Genomic DNA, 19,945 nt, shown 5'->3' with positions numbered 1-19,945 from the left:
TGCCTCTCTCCTCTGTTTCCATGGGATTGCCATGGTTTTATTCCCCTTTGTAGGACCCGTAGCACTCAAGTCGAAGTCTTGAGAGGGGTGTGTGTGTAGACGTACACACAATGGTCTTTATTTCCTCCCTTAAACTGTTTTGTAGTTTGATTTATGCTGTTAGCGTTGCTGTGAAACACCCAAGAGATGACCATTGTTTTTCAGTGGTAATTTTTATATGTGCACAGGTGTGTATCGGGATGAAAACTGGCTACAATAAAATATATAAATCTAAATTGACATTATTCTAACAAATGTTTAATTTCCTCCCCCTACCCTCGTTGTTTATGGATGAAGGTTTATAAGCATGTTACTCACCAGCCAGTGCACCCCCAGTGGATGGGCTCTCCTCCTTTTTTAATGTTTCCTACTGACAGCTGAGCCAAAACTGTGGTGGTCAGTTTCTTCTCGTGACTCCTGGTGGTTCACATATAGTCCCACCCATTCTGGGGCGAACCAGTAATCCAACTAACAATGATCAGTCAACATCCCTTTTGTCCAAGTCCACATACATTCATCCTTATCCCTGGTATCAGGGGGGCTTTGATAGTCCTTACCTTACCCCTTGTCAGAAGAGAGAGGTCTGCTCCATTTTCCTCAGTGGGTTGGAAGGGGAGCCCAGGCCGTCCCACTCTGCTGCGTTTCAGTCCAGAGACTTTTGAATAGACAATCAAGGCCTGACTACACAGATTGCTACCTCCTTGAACCACTTCTTACCTTACCTGGTCTCGGGCCTTTGCCTCAGCCTCTCTCTTTTGTGTCATCCCCGCTTTCTTTAAGCATCAAGGCTCACTGCCGAGCTTCTTAGCAGCCGGTTCTGCTGCAGGAGAGTTTTTCCTATTCTTCTGGCAGGACAATCCCTGACTCAGCCAGGAGTCTTCCTGATTCTTACAGGCCCGTCCACCAGCATGCAGAATCCTGGACAGATTCATTTTTTGCCACTTTGCTTCCCAACTGCCTTAGACTCCGTATTGCAGGCCTATTGTCCTTCAGGGAGGCTCTGTTTGCTAGCAGTCCAACTCATCTTCCACATTCCAGCCAAGCATCTCTCACTTAGTGAGAGCCAAAGATAAGCTCTCATTGCCCTTTGAGCTCCTTTTTCCAGGCTCGACACCCACTGCAGGTGCAGCAGGGAAAGGCTGATTGTGCCCAGAGGCTCTCATTAAGCCCTTCAGGCATTTTAAAAATGCATTCTCACACTTGTACTCTGCAGCTGCTCCAAAGAAGTCTTCACAGTTATGTTGAACTCATACTAAAAATAATAAACCTTCATATCACAGATTCAGAGTATAAAATGCTTGTGTTAGGTGTCCTTAATGTACATACTAATTTGTACTCTTTTAACTTTTGGTAAATGAGCCAAAGATTGTGATAGGCACATATTGCATAAAACCTAAATTAAATAATTTCACACAACAGACTGGATCCAATCCTGTCTATTGACATAAATAGTAGTGTAATATAAATTGGGCCCTGTTCATGCAATGACTTGCACACATCTTTCATTTGATAGAAGTACATACATAAATCTTTGAATGATCCGGGCCTTCTACTGTAATTTTTGGGGGGCATTTGTATGGTGTCTAGCACAATGGAGCCTTGATCCTGGTTAGGCCTGTAGGTGCAAATAATAATCAGAGCAGGAGTAAGCCCAATATAATGGTTTTGAGACACTTCTTTGTGTTCTATGGATCATTAATTCTTGGCAACAATGTTTCAGTACACAGAGTAGACATTGGACAAGTTAGCTTATTGTGCATATATTACATTGTTAGAAATCAGAAGATAGATGTTCAAGTCCTAGTTCTACCACTGATCTCTTATGTGATGTTCAGTACATTCCTTAATGTTTCTGTGCTTTAAGTTCCCTATTTGTAAAATTCAAATAACACTACCCTACTGTACGAAGTATTATGAGGCTTGTAAAGCACTTTTAAAAACCTGGATGGAAGATGAACAGTCTATTTTTGTACAATAATTTTTTGTTATAAAAATCCAACTTCCTGCAGTAAAAACTTCAGTTTAAGTTTAAATCTTCTCAAAACTCTCATAATCTTACCACCAATATATACATCGTTTTTGGAGGAACTGGGGAAACATGCAGTAGGAGAGCAAGCTACACTTTGGCATAAAATATTAGGAAAGAACCATCTAGCTGCCTCCATTTTTTGGCAGGTCTCAGAAAAATAAGACCCCAAATTGAAGATGTTTCTGATCAATTTCCAAGGGACTAGTAAGGAGGAGATGGCTTGCACACTGACCCTACCCCATCTCTGTCCTCTCTGCCAGTTTGGCACATGTGCCAAGGCCTCCACAGAGTCTAGAGAAAGGGATGGTGACTTGAAGGTGTCTGAGGCCTCATACCATGTGTGGAGAGTCCCCTTCATGTGCAGTTCTAAAGGGGATAATCTGAGTCAATAGTACATATTGTGTATTAGGGTTGCAAAATACCAAGCATGCGAGAAAAAATCTTTTTGAAAGTAGCTCTTATCAGTGTCATCTAGCACTTGTCAAACTTTTTCATTTTTTAATACTCTTTGTGAAGATGTGCCGTTTCAAGAATGAGAATAAGGGAAGATCAAGAGACAACATAAGATGAATCCAAATGCCAGCTATATGGAAAGGAGACTCATCCTGCCACAGACAGTTGACATATATACACAATGAGGCTGTAATCCCTCTCCCAAAGTTAAATGGACAACTATCAAAGAGCATGCTGGAAAAGATCCCTTATAAAAGGCTGAAACCGAAGAGGAGAGTTTACTAGGAAACAGAATATCAAAGAGAGTGCAGCTCTGTTTAATATGAAAGTAAGATTCTAATTTCTAAACTTTTGGAGAGCCAGAGTTTGGGGTATAAGATAGCAAGTTTTGACTATGAAAGTCTCAAGATATTTTGTGCATTTGGGGATAGTTATATCCCATTTGTAGTGTTTTATTATGACATTACTTTAATACAATAAAAATCCAAGCCAGTTTAAAAATGGGTGCCTAAAATTTGGCTCCCAAATCTATATTTTAGGCACCTATGTAAGTAGCCTAATTTTCAAAAGTGCAGAGCATCTAGCAGCTTTTGAATGAGCTGATGTCAGTCGCTATCTCTGCTTGAGGTGTTACTCTACATCTTTATTCCTTTAACGTGAACTAATCAGAAGCCAAATTCTTCTTTTCCTTCCCACTTTTGTAACTGGTGGTCAAATTAAACTAGTTTTGGGATTAGGATCAGTTCCCAGGTATGATCTCATATTTTTAATGTTATCCCAGATCAAATTTATATGTTAAAAACCCCTGAAATGTGGAGTTTAAAATGAAAATGCTGCTACGTTATCACATTCTTGGACAGTGTTAGGGTATGAGTAAAACAGATACAGCATGGCATGTTTAGCAGTCAGTGTAAATGGTTTTTTATATCTTTACCATAAAGGCCTCTCCCTCTCTTTGATATGATGTACAATGGCAAAAATGCATAACCTGAAATTACTAAAAAAATTAAACCTTTTTAGGGGAATGTGTTTATTTCTTAAATTACAGCTAGAACAAAAAGTTATAGGCAACATGGGATATTAAATGTTTTAGTTATATAGAATTACACCACCCTGCCTCAGTCTCTTCAATGACCTAAAGGAATTTACACACACACCATTCCTTTAAGTAGCTTCCACTCTGTTTTTGAGTATTAATTAGCTAGTCAGATTTTATTAGAGCACATCTAGTTTTATATAATTAACATTGTAGCAATACCTAGATAGTGCTATGAAATGCAGAATTTTCACTTTTTCCAAATGTTGGGGGGGATTGAAAATCAAGAGACCTAGAAATCAAATCTGCTACCTGAAAACATTAAACATGAGATTTTTCTTCCATCCCTATTGATTGCATGTTCTAGCAAGCAGATAATATGTATGTTTTTTGTCTTATGCGTTTTGAAGCGTAACATTGCCTAATTATAGTAATGGATAATTAATGAATCAACATAACAGTTTGGCTGATGTACACCTGCAAGTAAAACATCGCAGATATCAGCTGCGTTGCGAGAAAACTGGTTAAAGTTATTTAATTTTCAAATTGCATAAACATTAACAAATGCAGTGATAGTTTTTTAATGTAATATCATGTTCTGTGTTGTAAACTGAATTGTTCTTGTAACCAGCATGGGACAAGTGTAGTATAAATATTGGAAAAGATTACCCTGAATTTGTTTGTTCTTTAATGTCACAATTTACTTGTGACTTACAGAAGCTCAAAAATACTTCCAATCCATAACCCTGTGCTATATGGTGCAAATATTGCATTCTAAAGAAAGTAGCAAACTAAGAGAAAACTTTAACACTCATACAGTTGTGCATCCTTTGTTACAAGTTGTTTTCTTGCTCTTAACACTTGTTTGTCATAACACATTTGTTCACAAAGAATATATAAATATCATGGACTCTTTTATAATACATCCTTACCAGGTATTGACTATTTTTCATTCCAGAGCTTTGCTGCTTGTTGTGGTCCTTTGGACATGTGCCAGGGAAAGATGATGAAGGGAGTTAGATAGCCATATGTTTTAATAAATGAAGTCTACTACTGCAGGATAAAAAAGGTTTGATTTGGGTGGGGAGGGGGGCAGGGTCCTGTGCATCATTTTAGTGATCTACCTTTTGGAAGAGGTTGGCAAATTGAGCCTTGGGGCAAGGGAGAGACCAGGAGTTAATGATTAGAATAGAATTTTAACTGTCCATAGTTTCTTATTAGAAAAATGGTCAATCCTTGCTAACCATTATTTTAAAATCAACGAATAAATAGCTTACACAGTAGTAAAGTTAGGAAGCAATAACTGGAGGAAAGTACAAAAAGCATTTACTTGATCCATTTGATCTGGAATTTTGGGAAGATTTGTAAAGAGTACACAAAATGTAGACTTGTAAAGTTGGCAGTAACTGCCGACAGATCCTAATATGTTAAAGGTTGTAATCTTTTGAAAGAAGTTGGTTGGCTTTCCTGTTGGCCCTCCTATCAACTTTAACCTCCAACCTTCTCCAGCATGTATCACTACAAATAAAACTGCTGAGGTTTGACAAGAGGATATAAAGTCACTAGGCCATCGAACAGAGATCTCTGCATGATTTTCTTTAACCTTAAACTTAAATGAATACTGCTCTAAGTCAGGCTTTTTAATAGGAAGTCATAAACACTCACCCATATCACTTTAGTTTTAATAATTACTGTTTTAACAGAATAAAGGAGAAATATACATAGTAAATCATGTTTGACAACTGGTATTTAGTGGTTTTGTTACTGGTTGTCTTTGACCATTACAGATTTCTGTTATTCATTTTAATGTATACTATTTCATGCTAGCTGCATATGATATTGATATAAACATGGCATTTTGTATACAGGTTATAAATGAATTTTTAGCTTGTGATTAAGACAAACCAGATGACAAAAATAAACTATATGTTTGCATTTACTCTACTGACTTCATGAGATTATAATAAACTTTAGTCACCTGTTATGATGATTGGCTTTTAGTTTCCTTAACATTTTAATGCAACTTTAAAGGACACCCTTTAACAGTGCATCAGCTATTCAGACTATTTTGCTAAAAAATTTTCCATATGAATCCTCTGCTAACAGCTGCCAACAGAATTTTTCATTTTGCCTTAGGTGAATGGTCTTTCTATTGCAAAATCCTTGCTCCTGTTACAGCTGGCCTCTGAACCTTGGCTACAACAGCTTGAAATTCTATTACTTTTCCATTTTAGCCACAACCTTTTTTAGAAATTAGATACTGCATGACCTACTAAAGTTGTTGTCATCACTAAGTTTCTCCATGGTCACATAGTAATTCTCTATACTCCCCTATGTCCACTCTCCTGGCAACAGTCTGTCTCTTTCTTCTAGGCTTGTATTTGCACCTTTCTTTCCTGCTACCCCTTACACTTGGGATAGATCTTTGTCTGGCAAGCAACCTCCTCTTCTCTCCAGTCCCTCCCCAAATCCTACTTCTTGTGTGAACCTTTCATATAGTGATCTCCTTGACTACGCTTTTGTCCTGTGCATAAACTTTGTCTGAGTTAGATGGTAAGCTCTTAGGGCGGGACCAGGGATCAAACTGGGGGGGAAGGAGAAGTTGTGATACTCTTCCAAGCTCTACTCACATAGTAAACGCTACTCATATGAGTCATTCAAATGAGACTCCACTCACAATAGATTGTGCAGATGTTCAAAATATAATCATGTATGCTTTGATTTCCATTGGATTCCTTAAACTTGGATTCCTTCAGTAGAGTTTGCATATGCCCAAGGGTTCTGTTACACTCCTTGGGCTTGCCTCCCCCTTGGAAGGGGGAAAAATAAGTGGTGGTACCTCCCAAATGCCACCCCCTTGTGGTACCAAAATGCAAGGACACCCACAGTAAATTGTGAGTGACTTTTGGTCCTCCCTCTCCTTACTTTTATGAGGAATTAAACCATTTTGGTATTTAAATTATCATCACTGGGCATCTGAGCTAACACCTCCCTCAGATAAATGGAGCAGTTCACATCCCTCAAAGTTACTACTATTCCAGCTATTGTTGTGCTCTGAAGATTCACGTAGACATTTCTGCATCAGTTTCATTTGATTCACATTTTTTACGTTTTCTTCAAAACTGTAACTATTAGAGGTTTAACATAAGAACATAAGAATGGTCATACTGGGTCAGACCAAAGGTCCATGCAGCCCAGTATCCTGTCTACCAACAGTGGCCAATGCCAGGTGCCCCAGAGGGAGTGAACCTAACAGGTAATGAACTAGTGATCTCTTGCCATCTATCTCCACCCTATAACAAAGAGAGGCTAGGGACACCATTCCTTACCCATCCTGGCTAATAGCCATTAATGGACTTAACCTCCATGAATTTATCCAGTTCTCTTTTAAACCCTGTTATAGTCCTAGCCTTCACAACCTTCTCAGGAAAGGAGTTCCACAGGTTGACTGTGCGCTAAGTGAAGAAGAACTTCCTTTTATTTGTTTTAAACCTGCAACCCATTAATTTCACTTGGTGGCCCCTAATTCTTATATTATGGGAACAAGTAAATAACTTTTCCTTATTTACTTTGTCCACTCCACTCATGATTTTATATACCTCTATCATATCGCCCCCTTAGTCTCCACTTTTCCAGGCTGAAAAGTCGTAGGCTCTTTAATCTCTCCTCATATGGGAACTGTTCCAAATCCCTAATCATTTTAGTTGCCCTTTTCTGAACTTTTTCTAATGTCAGTATATCTTTTTTGAGATGAGGGGACAACATCTGTACTCAGTATTCAAGATGTGGGCTTACCATGGATTTATATAAGGGGAATAAGATATTCTCCGTCTTATTCTCTGTCCCTTTTTTAATGATTCCTAACATCCCATTTGCTTTTTTGATGGCCGCTGCACACTGTGTGGACGTCTTCAGAGAACTATCCACGATGACTCCAAGATCTTTCTCCTGATTAGATGTAGCTAAATTAGCCCCCATCATATTGTATGTATAGTTGGGGTTATTTTTTCCAATGTGCATTACTTTACATTAATCCACATTAAATTTCATTTGCCATTTTGTTGCCCAGTCACTTAGTTTTGTGAGATCTTTTTGAAGTTCTTCAATCTGCTTTGGTCTTAACTATCTTGAGAAGTTTAGTATCGTTTGCAAACTTTGCCACTTCACTGTTTACCCCTTTTTCCAGATCATTTATGAATAGGTTGAATAGGATTCGTCCTAGGACTGACCCTTGGGGAACACCGCTAGTTACCCCTCTCCATTCTGAAAATTTACCATTTATTCCTACCCTTTGTTCCCTGTCTTTTAACCAGTTCTCAATGCATGAAAGGATCTTCCCTCTTATCCCATGACAAGTTAATTTACGTAAGAGCCTTTGGTGAGGGACCTTGTGAAAGGCTTTCTGGAAATCTAAGTACATTATGTCCACTGGATCCCCCTTGTCCACATGTTTGTTGACCCCCTCAAAGAACTCTAATAGATTAGTAAGACACGATCTCCCTTTACAGAAACCATGTTGAGTTTTGTGCAACAATTTGTTCTTCTGTGTGTCTGACAATTTTATTCTTTACTATTGTTTCAACTCATTTACCAGGTACTGACGTTAGACTTACCAGTCTGTAATTGCCAGGATCACCTCTAGAGCCCTTCTTAAATATTGGTGTTATATTAGCTATCTTCCAGTCACTGGGTACAGTAGCTGATTTAAAGGACAGGTTACAAACCATAGATAATAGTTCTGCAATTTCACATTTGAGTTCTTTCGGAACTCTTGGGTGAATACCATCTCGTCCCGGTGACTTGTTACTGTTAAGTTTCTCAGTTAATTCCAAAGCCTCCTCTAGTGACACTTCAATCTGTGACAGTTCCTCAGATTTGTCACCTACAAAAGACTGCTCAAGTTTGGGAATCTCTCTAACATCCTCAGCCATGAAGACTGAAGCAAAGAATTCATTTAGTTTCTCCTCAATGACTTTTATCGTCTTTAAGTGCTCCTTCTGTATCTCGATCGTCCAGGGGCCCCACTGGTTGTTTAGCAGGCTTCCTGCTTCTGATGTATTTAAAAAACATTTTGTTAATACTTTCTGAGCTTTTGGCTAGCTGTTCTTCAGACTCCTTTTTGGCTTTTCTTATTACATTTTTACATTTAATTTGGCAGTGTTTATGCTCCTTTCTATTTACCTCATTAGGATTTGACTTCCACTTTTTAAAAGATGCCTTTTTATCTCTCACTGCTTCTTTTACATGGTTATTAAGCCACGATGGCTCTTTAGTTTTTTTTTACTGTGTTTTTTAATTTTGGATATACATTTAAGTTGAGCCTCTATTCTGGTGACTGTGAAAAGTGTCCATGCTTTTCATAATGAAAGCTGAAATTCTGCAGAACAAGATAGCCATTTCAAAGAGTTGTCAAGAGGCCGTACTGCCACATACCAGCTGTCTAAGCCCTAGCAGGAACTTTTCTGCCTTTCTATTTTTGTGTGTACCACCACATAGTTTTAATTAGGGCTTTCAATTAATCTCCGTTAACTCACATGATTAACTAAAAAATATTAATTGCGATTGATCTCACTGTTAAATAACAGAATACCAATTGAAATTTATTATATATTTTTTGATGTTTTTCTACATTTTCAACACAATTTCTGTTACAACACAGAATACAAAGTGTACAGTGCTCACTTTATATTATTTTTACTACAAGTATTTGCATTGTAAAGATGATAAAAGAAATAGTATGTTTCAATTCATCTCATACAAATACTGTAGTGCAATCTCTGTTATGAAAATGTAACTTACAAATGTAGATTTTTTTTTTGTTACATAACTGCACTTAAAAACAAAACAATGTGAAACTTTAGAGTGTACAAATCCACTCAGTCCTACTTCTTGTTCAGCCAATTGCTAAGACAAACAAGTTTCTTTACATTTACGGGAGATACTGCTGCCTGCTTCTGATTTACCATGTCACCTGAAAGTGAGATCATATGTTCACATGGCACTTTTGTCTCCTGTTCTGTTTTACCCACATTGTGCCATATATTTCATGTGATAGCAGTCTCAGATGATGACCCAGCACATGTTCGTTTTAAGAACACTTTCACTGCAGATTTGACAAAACGCAAAGAAGGTATCAATGTGAGATTTCTAAAAATAGCTACAGCACTCGACCCAAGGTTTAAGAATCTGAAGTGCCGTCCAAAATCTAAGAGGGACGAGGTGTGGAACATGCTTTCAGAAGGCTTAAAAGAGCAACACTCAGATGTGTAAACTACAGAACCCGAACCACCAAAAAAGAAAATCCGCCTTCTGCTGGTGGTATCTGACTCTGATGATAAAAATGAGCATGCGTCGGTCCACTCTCCTTTGGATCGTTATCAAGCAGATCCCATCATCAGCATGGACACATATCCTCTGGAATGGTAGTTGAAACATTAAGGGACATATGAATCTTTAGTGCATCTGGCACGTAAATATCTTGTGACGCTGGTTACAACAGTGCCGTGCAAATACCTGTTCTCACTTTCAGGTGATATTGTAAACAAGAAGCGGGCAGCATTATCTCCTGTAATGTAACCAAACTTGTTTGTTTGAGCGATTGGCTAAAGTAGGACTGAGTGGACTTGTGGCTCTGGAGTTTTACATTTTTATTTTTGAGTCCAGTTATTTTTTTGTACATAATGGTACATTTGTAAGTTCAACTTTTATGATAAAGAGATTGCACTATAGTACTTGTATTAAGTGAATTGAAATATACTATTTCTTTTGTTTTTTACAATGCAAACATTTGTAATCAAAAATAAATATAAAATGAACACTGTACACTTTATGTTCTGTGTTGTAATTGAAATCAATATATTTGACAATGTAGGAAACATCCAAAAATATTTAAATAAATGGCATTCTATTATTCTTTATCAATGTGATTAATCACATGATTAATCTCGTGATTAATCACGATTAATTCTTTTAATTGCTTGACAGCCCTAGTTTTAATATTATCTTATTTATTTTTCATTAATTAAATAATAAACATGTTAGAGAAGTCCTTTACTGCCATTGATGGTTAAGGATGAACTTCAGTCCTTTGTTGTCTTTAACCTAGTCACTTACTGTTAGAATAAATATGTAGGTTCTGATCTAGCAAATTATGTTTGGGCTTCTAGTATTACTGTGCCCTAGAAGCCGGTAGATACTGCTTTCTGTCATGTGATTTTACTATGGAAATCTAAAGCAAGATAGATGTATCATCCTGGAAAGTTAAGGATATGACTGGGAAGTGCTGGGCTCATTTAAATGAGCTTCTTAACAAATCAAATTTTGTTCAGTCAACTTCTCTTCCTCCAGCTAGGGCCATAGCCCACATGATTTAAAATAAGCATAAGAGCAGTATAACTTTTCTGCATGGGTGGGGGAAACTAGTCTGGTTAGTTTTTACCCAAAGGTGCCTCCTTGCCATTCTGCCATTGCCAAGGATTTTAAGTATAATGGAAGGGTACATACTAATCTTCAGGCTTCATGGCCTCCTCTCCATGAATGACTGCTGCAAGCCAGAAAAACCTGAATGAATTCTGATGTGACCTCTTTATTATTTTTACTACTTGACCAATATTTAAATAGGCAAGGAAGAACCAGCCCACCCATTCGGATCCTGGAATAAGCATGTATCCTCTAATGCAGTGACTTCCAAAGTGGGGGGTATATCCGCTAGGGGAACACAAAGGGCTAGCTGAAGAGGCATGGGCAGATGAGTCTCAGCTTTCATTTAAAAAAAAACGTTAGTGTGTATCTTTCTTTTCCTTTCTTTTAGGTTCTTTTGCAGGGAGAACCTTCAAAATGTGAATGGAGTGTAACCAGTGTATCTGAGTTTTCACAGAGTTTGAAACCACAGCTCTGAGGTGTGAACTGTCCCAGTTGTTCAACGGGGGCTAACTCAGATGCCAACGATACTTTAAATGTCAACATTGTTAAGTCATTGCTCATCAAAGCATGTAAGGCTATACCTACACTTCAAAAGCTACAGCAGTGCAGCTGCATCGCTGCAGCCGTGCCTGTGTAGTGCTCCAACAGTGCTTAATTTTTAATGAAAGAGGTGCTGGGACTCAAGAATTTTTTTTACTTTCATAACTGATGCAGCAATCCTAGAGGTGCCAGGGCTATGAACTGCCAAGCCTAGAGGTGCCAGGGCTCAGCCCTGGCAAGCCTTGGCACAAATTAAGCATTGTGCTTCAGTGTAAACACTACCTATGCTGATGAGAGGGCTTCTCTCATCAGCACAGGTAATCTACCTCCCCAACAGGCAGTAGCTAGGTCAATTGAAGAATTCTTCCTCGTTCTGTCCACACCAAGGGTTAGGTCAATATAGCTACCTCTCTCAGGAGTGTGTAGTGTAGACCAGTGTAAGAAAGAAGTGTCCTACCAGTGTTTCTCCAAGTGTAGAATGTATCCCTCTGAGCAGGGAGAGCAGAAGATGTATCAGCTAGATGTCTCAACGTCTACATGAGAAAGTAATTTAGCACTTATACAATATAGTTAAACCTATGTAACACCCATATGGACACTCTTATTTTGCAATAAGAGTAGCAATTTTTGGTTTAGCTTATGTCACTTGGGAAGGGGTTTATATTAAACAAAAAAGGCACTTATACCAGTGTTGAGGGGGGCTATATCTCTATAAGTAACCGGTTTAAATTCACATTTTAAGTTATACCAAAGTAAGTTTTCTGTGTAGATGGGGCCTTTAACAATAGATAGCAAGATTGCAGAGGGTGAACTTGTTTTCATTTTCTTGAAATAGGCTCGGCTTTGAACCATTTAAAGGCCCTGATTACGTACTTAAGAGGTGATTGTTGCATATAGCCATAAACCAGACAAACAGATTTTGAGGATAGGAAAAACAGCACAGAAGTAGTCATAATTTCTATTCATACCTGCAGACTGCTATTGGCCAATATTTTTATACTTGCATAAATTCTGCAACTAAAAGCCAAAGATCTGGTTTGGTTTTGAAGTTTTTAGGTTAGTCTTGGCTTTTGAGGCTAGATTTGTGGCCTTAAATACGGTCTTCAATTTGAAATTGTCCTGTTTCAGAAAGGAGAAATGGAAAAGATTTAAAGAAGGTCAGTGAAAATAATTAGACATAGAAAGACTTCCATGAGAGAAATAATATGATAAAAAATACATAACCATGTCTACATCATTCATTATTTTATTTGGGCTTTCTTACTTATTTCTATAACAATGAAATATAGAAAAATAACCATTTAAAAACTGCTAAGGTTATACATTTTTACACATTGCATAATTAACCTGTAGAACTCACTGCCATATGATAATGTTACTGGGGCCAAGAGTTTAGTAAAAAATGAACAGAATTATACATATTCTTTGTGTGTAGTATAAAGTAAAAGCTCTATTATCCAGCATTTGATATCTCCAAATACAAATCTTCAGTCTAGTAACCAGGACTAGTATACTGCCCAAGAGGTTATGCAATTTCACATGCAGCACTCTACTTTTATGCAGAAGAGGCAGAAGACAAATAAGCAAGCTGATATCAGGGATTTATTCAAAAAAGCAGCTTCCAGAGTGTGTCATAGGGCATGGCTACACTTACAGATATAGAGTGCTGTGAGTTAAACCTGCCTTCATAGAGCGCAGTAGGGAAAGCGCTGCAGTCTGTCCACACTGACAGCTGCAAGCGCACTGGCATGGCCACATTTGCAGCACTTGCAGTAGCATTGGGAATGGTGCATTATGGGCAGCTATCCCACAGAGTACCTCTTCCCATTCTGGTGCTGTGGCTTGTGGGAAGGGGGTGGGGCGTGCAGGGCATTCTGGGTCCTGTGCTAACGCCCTGTGATGTATCGGTTCACATCCCAGCATTCCCTTTGCTTCTGTCCACATTTGGTGCCATCTTTCAACGTTTTTTGTACTGCATGCTCTGTCTTCCCTTTCAGTCTGCAGGAATGGAGCCCAAACTGCTGAGGAGTATGCTGACGAGTCTTGCCAGCACATCACGTTTGGCGGTAGAGTTATTCCTTATGATCCAAAGTGATCATGAGGGCTCCGATGATGCTATCGACTTGAGTAACGTATATGACACGAGTTTGCTTGTGACATTCACGGACATGCTCACCACTGTGGAATGCTGCTTTTGGGCTCAGGAAACAAGCATTGAGTGGTGGGATCACATCATTATGCAAGTCTGGGATGACAAGCAGTGGCTACAGAACTTTCAGATGAGAAAATCCACTTTCATGGGACGGTGTGAGGAGCTCACCCCCACCCTGCAGCACAAGGACACAAGATTGAGAGCTGCCCTGACGGTGGAGAAGCAGATGGCTATTGCAATCTGGAAGCTGGCAACTCCAGACAGCTACCGATTGGTCGCTAACTAGTTTGGAGTGGGGAAGTCGACCATTGGAACCGTGTTGATGCAAGTTTGCAGGGCCATTAATCGCATCCTGCTCAGAAGAACTGTGACTCTGGGTAACGTGTATGACATTGTAGCTGGCTTTGCACAAATGGGTTTCCCTAACTGCAGAGGGGCGATAGATGGCACGCATATTCCAATTCTGGCACCAGCCCACCTATCCTCCGAGTACGTTAATCAGAAGGGGTGTTTCTCGATGGTTCTCCAGGCGCTTGTGGATCACCGTGGGCATTTCATTGACATTAACGCAGGTTGGCCCGGAAAGGTGCATGATACACGCTTCTTTTGGAACACTGGCCTGTTCAGGAAGCTGCAAGCTGGGACTTTTTTCCCAGACCAGAAGATCACAGTAGGGGAAGTTGAAATGCCCATTGTGATTCTTGGAGACCCCACTTATCCTTTAATGCCGTAGCTCATGAAACCCTACACAGAGAGCCTTGACAACAGCAAGGAGCGGTTCAACAACAGGCTGAGCTGGTGCAGAATGACTGTGGAGGGTGCTTTTGGCTGTTTAAAGGACCGCTGGCACTCTCTGTATGGGAAGCTGGACCTGGCTGATGACAGCATCCCCGCGGTTATATCCGCGTGCTGTACCCTCCATAACATTTGTGAAGGGAAGGGTGAAAGATTCACTCAGGCATGGAACTCGGAAGTTCAACACCTGGAGGCTGAATTTGAACAGCCAGAGAGCAGGGCTATTAGAGGGGCCCAGCGCGGGGTTGCAAGGATTAGAGATGCCTTGAGGGAGCAATTTGAGGCTGAAAGCCACCAGTAATATCTGGTCCCCTGCACAGGAGTGAAGTGCAGTGGTTCCAATGTTAGTAGGACTCTGTGTTTGCTATGCTGACTTGCGGTGCCTGTTTCTTTCCTGGGCTAAGGTATCTTTTACTTTATGCAATAATAAAGAATGTTTTCAAAGCCAAAAAATCCATTTTTTGAAAAGAAAATTCATTTATTGAAAAGAGAGACAACTGCTTGGGAAACAGAAAGGGCAACGGGGTGGGGAACGATAGAATCACAGATTTGCGTATGTCGTGTCTGGAGTGCTGTGCAATGAGTGTTGCACTTCAGGATGGCTGTACTGCATGGTGATGGGGGTTGAGTGCAGTGGGTAAGGGTCGTAGTTTTCAGGGCTGGATGGTGAAGCTACAGGTGTTTGGAGGCAGCTGGTGGTGGTAAGAACCCGGATGTTGGGGAAAGTGGATTGGAGGTGAGATGGGGGCACAAGGAAAAGAGTTTTGGGACAAGGGGGGGGCCTGTAGTGGGGGGGGGGGCGGGCGCAGTAGCGCTCCGCCTCTGTTGCTACGAGCACCTCTATGGAGTCCGCTTGGCGCTCCACGATACTTAGCAGCCACTCCGTGCTTTGGTGCCGGCGATCCGTATTCTGCTGGCGGACCCTCCTCTCGCTCTCCCGCCACTCCTGCACTTTTTGATTTTCATTACTTGAATGCTGCATTACTTCATGCAACATGTCTTCCTTGCTTCTATGTGGCCTCTTTCTGATTCTTTGGAGTCTTTCAGCCGGTGATAACACGGACGGCTGAGATCTCAAGGTTGCATCTGTAAAGGCAAAATGCAACACTTAACAGAGGCAGCATTGTTCACACCAGACAGAGCAATGATTCCCCCGTACTTAAGGACAAGCACAGTCTACACAATAGCATAATTTGCCTGTCCTAAAGTGAGTGCACATAACCACGGGAACCCCAAAATGGTGAGTAAGCACAGGGTCAAGCGGGACTGATTGTTTCATGGCTGTACTGTCCTCTGGGTTTCTGTGCTTTGGGGAGAGCTGACAGTGGCAGGGGGCCCCTAAACTGAACACTGTCCCCACATTTTCCACAGGAGTTCATCCTGGAAGATATCTCGCTGCTGAGGGTGACCTGGGAAGCAAGGGAGGGTCTTCTACTGCAATGCAGCTTCCACCCTGGCCCATATGTAGCTTGCCTATGTGTAGCAATGGTCCCCCTGCCCCTCACGGCACAGTGGCGCAGACAAGTTAACCTGACTGGGACAAGGACCACAGGACCTGAGAAACCTGCGCAAGCACATTGCCCAAGTTCTGGATGAGACCTTTGAAGAGATCACTGAGGGCAATTACCGCAATGTGAGAGAGCACATCAATGGCCTATTCCGCATTTAGGCATGCATGCAGCCCTAACCCTCCTCGCCCCGAGAGCCCGCACCGAATAACTTCCTTCCCAAAATAAAAGCCATTTACTGGGAACCTCCTCTGGTGTTTGTCCTTCCCCAAGAACCGGCCGCCGCGACTGGCTACCTTCCTCCTTGCTTGAGAACAGCTCCTGGCTGCATGCATCTAGGGATTCTGGGGTGTCTTCCTCCACCTCAGCACCCTCGCTCCCACTTTGCTCCTCCTGCTCCTCCTGCCTTGTTGAACTGGGCTCTGAAGTGTCCATGGTGGTCCCTGGAGTGGAGGTGGGGTTGCCCCCAAGTATCACGTCCAGCTCTTTGTAGAAATGGCAGTCGCAGGGGCAGCGCCAAAGCAGCAGTTTGCCTCACGGGCTTTGTGGTAGGCATTCCGCAGCTCCTTCACTTTAATCCTGCACTGCGGTGCGTCCCGGTCATGGCCCCTTTCCATCATGTCCCTTGATATCAGCCCGAAGGTATGGTAATTCCTATGGGTGGAGCGCAGCTGGGACTGGACAGCTTCCTTCCCCCAAACACTGATGAGGTCCAGCAACTCGCCATTTGCTCCATACTGGGGCTCGCCTGGCGCATGGAGCCATGGTCACCTGGAAAGATTCGCTGATAGCACTCCACCCCTGGCTGAGAAAACAGGAAGGGATTTTTCAAAATTCCCAGAGAATTTAAAGGGTGGGTCACCTGGGGGGAGGGCAGTAGAGTTCAAAGTGATGACCAAAGTGGCTAGCACAGGCATTGTGGGACACTTCTGGAGGCTGATCAGAGTGCACTATAGGACCAGGGCGTCCACACTGGCGCTGCATCGCTCCAGCGGAGGTGCAGCAAACTTTATTCCACTTGGCGAGATGGCGTACCAGCAGCGCTGTAGCCACGGAGTCAGAGCACTCTACGTGCCTTGCCAGAGTGGACGGATAGTAAGCTAGTGCACCTGGGGCTCCTTTATTGCACTGTAACTCGCAAGTGTAGCCAAGACCACAGGGTCATTACAGATTCAGCCCAGTGTCCTACCTCTTCTACGTCTACAATGATAATTGATGTTGATAATGATGACCCTGAGGCACTGCAAGATCCTGAAGTGCCATCTGAATCATCAAAGAAACATTAAATTTTGTTTAGTATAGTTTTAGTGTTAAGTGTATTTTTACTGATCTGGGTGTACGCCATGCGCTACCCATAGTGATAAGTAGTGTCATAAGAGAACCTACTGTATAGAAAACTTTACCTGTATATATTGAAGTGCTTCAAGAAACCAACCACTCTGCAGTGCAGTACTACGACAGGATTGGTGAGTACCTGTATACTATTTATACTTTATTCATTTTATTGTATTCTAATTCTTTGAGAATTGGTATTCCATTTGTAAGTATAACTCTTAGTTAACCAGAATTTTTGACTAACCAGCACCCCACATTCCCCCAATATGCTGGATAATAAAGCTTTTACTGTATATATCTTCTCTTACACTAGATGGGATATAGAAAATCAAAGTGGTTTCCCTCAAGAGGATGATGTTAGTAAATTACAAAATTGTCACTAATGGGAGTTTTAGATCTGTTTCCCGAAGCAGCTGGTACTGGTCAATATGGGACAATATAAGATGTTGATAACTTGCATAATACTTGTATCCAGGGGCTTGAAATATCCACACTTGATTAGCAACAAGTTTGGAAAAGTTATCCAAATCAAGCAAAAATCCAAGGGTTTATATATTTACAGGGCCGCCCAGAGGATTCATGGGGCCTGGGGTCTCCAGTGGTGGGGGTCCTTCCGCTCCGGATCTTCGGGGCACTTCACCGAAGACATGGAGCGGAAGGACCCCTGCCGCCGAAGACCCGGAGCAGAAGAAGCAGCAGCAGGTCCTTCACTCTGGGTATGTTCGAAGGATCCGCTGCCAAAGTGCCACCGAAAATTCTCCTTGGGGCCCCTGCAGGGCCTTGGGCAAATTGCCCCACTTGCCCCCCCTCTGGGAGGCCCTGTATATTTGAGAAAAAAAATTCACCTCTCCACTGCTCTCTTTTCTGAAAATGATTGCAATCATTCTAACACATTTCCTCTGTAGTTGGTAAGTCAGGTATAGAGAGATTTACACGTGCTACTGCCTCCATCATAATGGGCCTTGTCTTTAGCTGAAGTGGTGGAAAATCATAGGTCCCAGGTTCAGTCTCTGCAAACAACCCAACTAAATTACACTTGTCAAAATAAATGAACAAGGTACATTTTGTGCTGATTTGTTGTTTGTTTGTTAACTTGTCAATTCACAAATTCAAGAAATCACAATGGCTTTCCTGTCATTAGGTAACGTAATGAAGTTTTGATGTGTATCCAAAATGTAACTAGCTACTGTCACCTAGAATTGATAATAATTTACCATTAATGTACCACTTCGCTGAGCTAAGCCACAACCTATCAATTATTAAATGTATGAGTCTTGAGGTTTTACTGAGCTTAGAGAATTTTGTGAGTTTCTGTCCTACCCTTAGCATTATACGTGTAATTTTTATTATTTGTTTTCTTTGTTAGTGATGACATTAGAAAATCAAATGGAAATGTATTGGTAGTTGAATGTTAATATTGCCATGTTAATGTATGTTTATGATTGTTTTAAATACTGGAGGACCTTTCTGGTCTACAGTCTTGACATGTTTGAACCCTTTTAGGTCAACTGCTGAGGACAGCCATCAATGAGAAGCTCAATATAGTGCTTTAGAGAATGGCCAAGAAAGTCATAGCATTTAAGGCCAGATTATCCAGTCTGACCTCCTGTATATCACATGCCACTAACATCACCCAGCCACCCCCACATCAAACCCAGCAACCAAAATGAGACCAAAGTATTTCAGCCTTCAGCAGCCACAGCTTTATGAAATTAAATAGGATGGCCCTGATTACAGACAGTCCTAGTAGTTTTTGAAAAGAGGGGAAAGCAACAACAGTCCTCTACTATTACTGGATTTCCCCTTTTCTGTATTCATAATAATGAGTGTCCTACAGAGTAACTGCTAAACAGGAAAGGACTCCTGATATCGTCTGGGAATGCTTGTGCCATTTATGTCAATGTCTAATGTGAAATACTACAATACAGTTCAAATTCTGTTGAAATCCGTGGGATCTGTATAGTAAAAATGGTATATGCAACATAATGGAGTATTGTCACTTTAAAAAAAAAATACTATACATAAATGGTATAGGATTGCTCAAGAATACCTCAACAAAGGATACATCTCCCATTTCTCCTCACTCCCACCATGTACAGTGGCTTCTCAGTTCCTTCTTTACGTTTAAAAAGATACATTCTTAAATTGCAATATGACATAAATATTTTGAAACTACCAACTATAAAGGCCTGATCTGGCTACTCTCAAGCAAGAAATCCCATTGACTTGTTCCCTAATTCAGCGTGATACCCGCTGAATTCCCCCTCTTTGAGTCTGTGGAGCTATTCACATGCTTATAGAAGGCATATACTTAAGTACCTTGCTAAGTTGAGAGTTTATATTGCCTTCATTTGACCTCTTGCAGTTGCAGAATCTAGGGCTCTGTTTCTTTAATTCCTTTACTTACGTACAAACTTAATCTTTTCTTAAGTTTTTAAGAAAAAATGCATTCTGCTTTTATAGCAAGCTTCACCTGCATATAATTTACATTCTGAAAAGTTCATTCTTTTAATAAGATGAAAGAGCAGAGTCACCTGCCAAAAATGCATACAGGAATGTATAAATGTAGACTTAGATGTAACACATGAAGTTATATTGTGCAAGTAATGAAGATAAAATGAAGACAAAAGCTGGGG

General features: G+C 40.8%; 1 protein-coding gene across 5 annotated transcripts in view; it reads left to right on the top strand.

The window, feature by feature from the left end:
• Positions 1 to 19,945, top strand: part of CDIN1 (CDAN1 interacting nuclease 1) — a 255,758-nt gene that overhangs the window by 108,272 nt on the left and 127,541 nt on the right. Inside the window, exon 11 of one of the 5 annotated variants that reach the window (XM_084631993.1) lies at positions 13,517 to 14,879. The exons of the other annotated variants lie outside the window; for them this stretch is intronic. Within the exon in view, the coding sequence (XP_084488119.1) occupies positions 13,517 to 13,544 (28 nt within the window). The 3' untranslated portion in view covers positions 13,545 to 14,879. Of the gene's footprint in view, positions 1 to 13,516; positions 14,880 to 19,945 lie in introns of those variants that run through there. 5 annotated transcript variants of the gene reach the window in all.

The sequence above is a fragment of the Lepidochelys olivacea genome, assembly GCF_965140295.1.
Source record: "Lepidochelys olivacea isolate rLepOli2 genome assembly, chromosome: 6".
In the NCBI taxonomy this organism is placed as follows: domain Eukaryota; kingdom Metazoa; phylum Chordata; order Testudines; family Cheloniidae; genus Lepidochelys; species Lepidochelys olivacea.
Note: the sequence above shows the minus strand (reverse complement) of the source record. Positions and strands in the feature narration are given on the sequence as shown.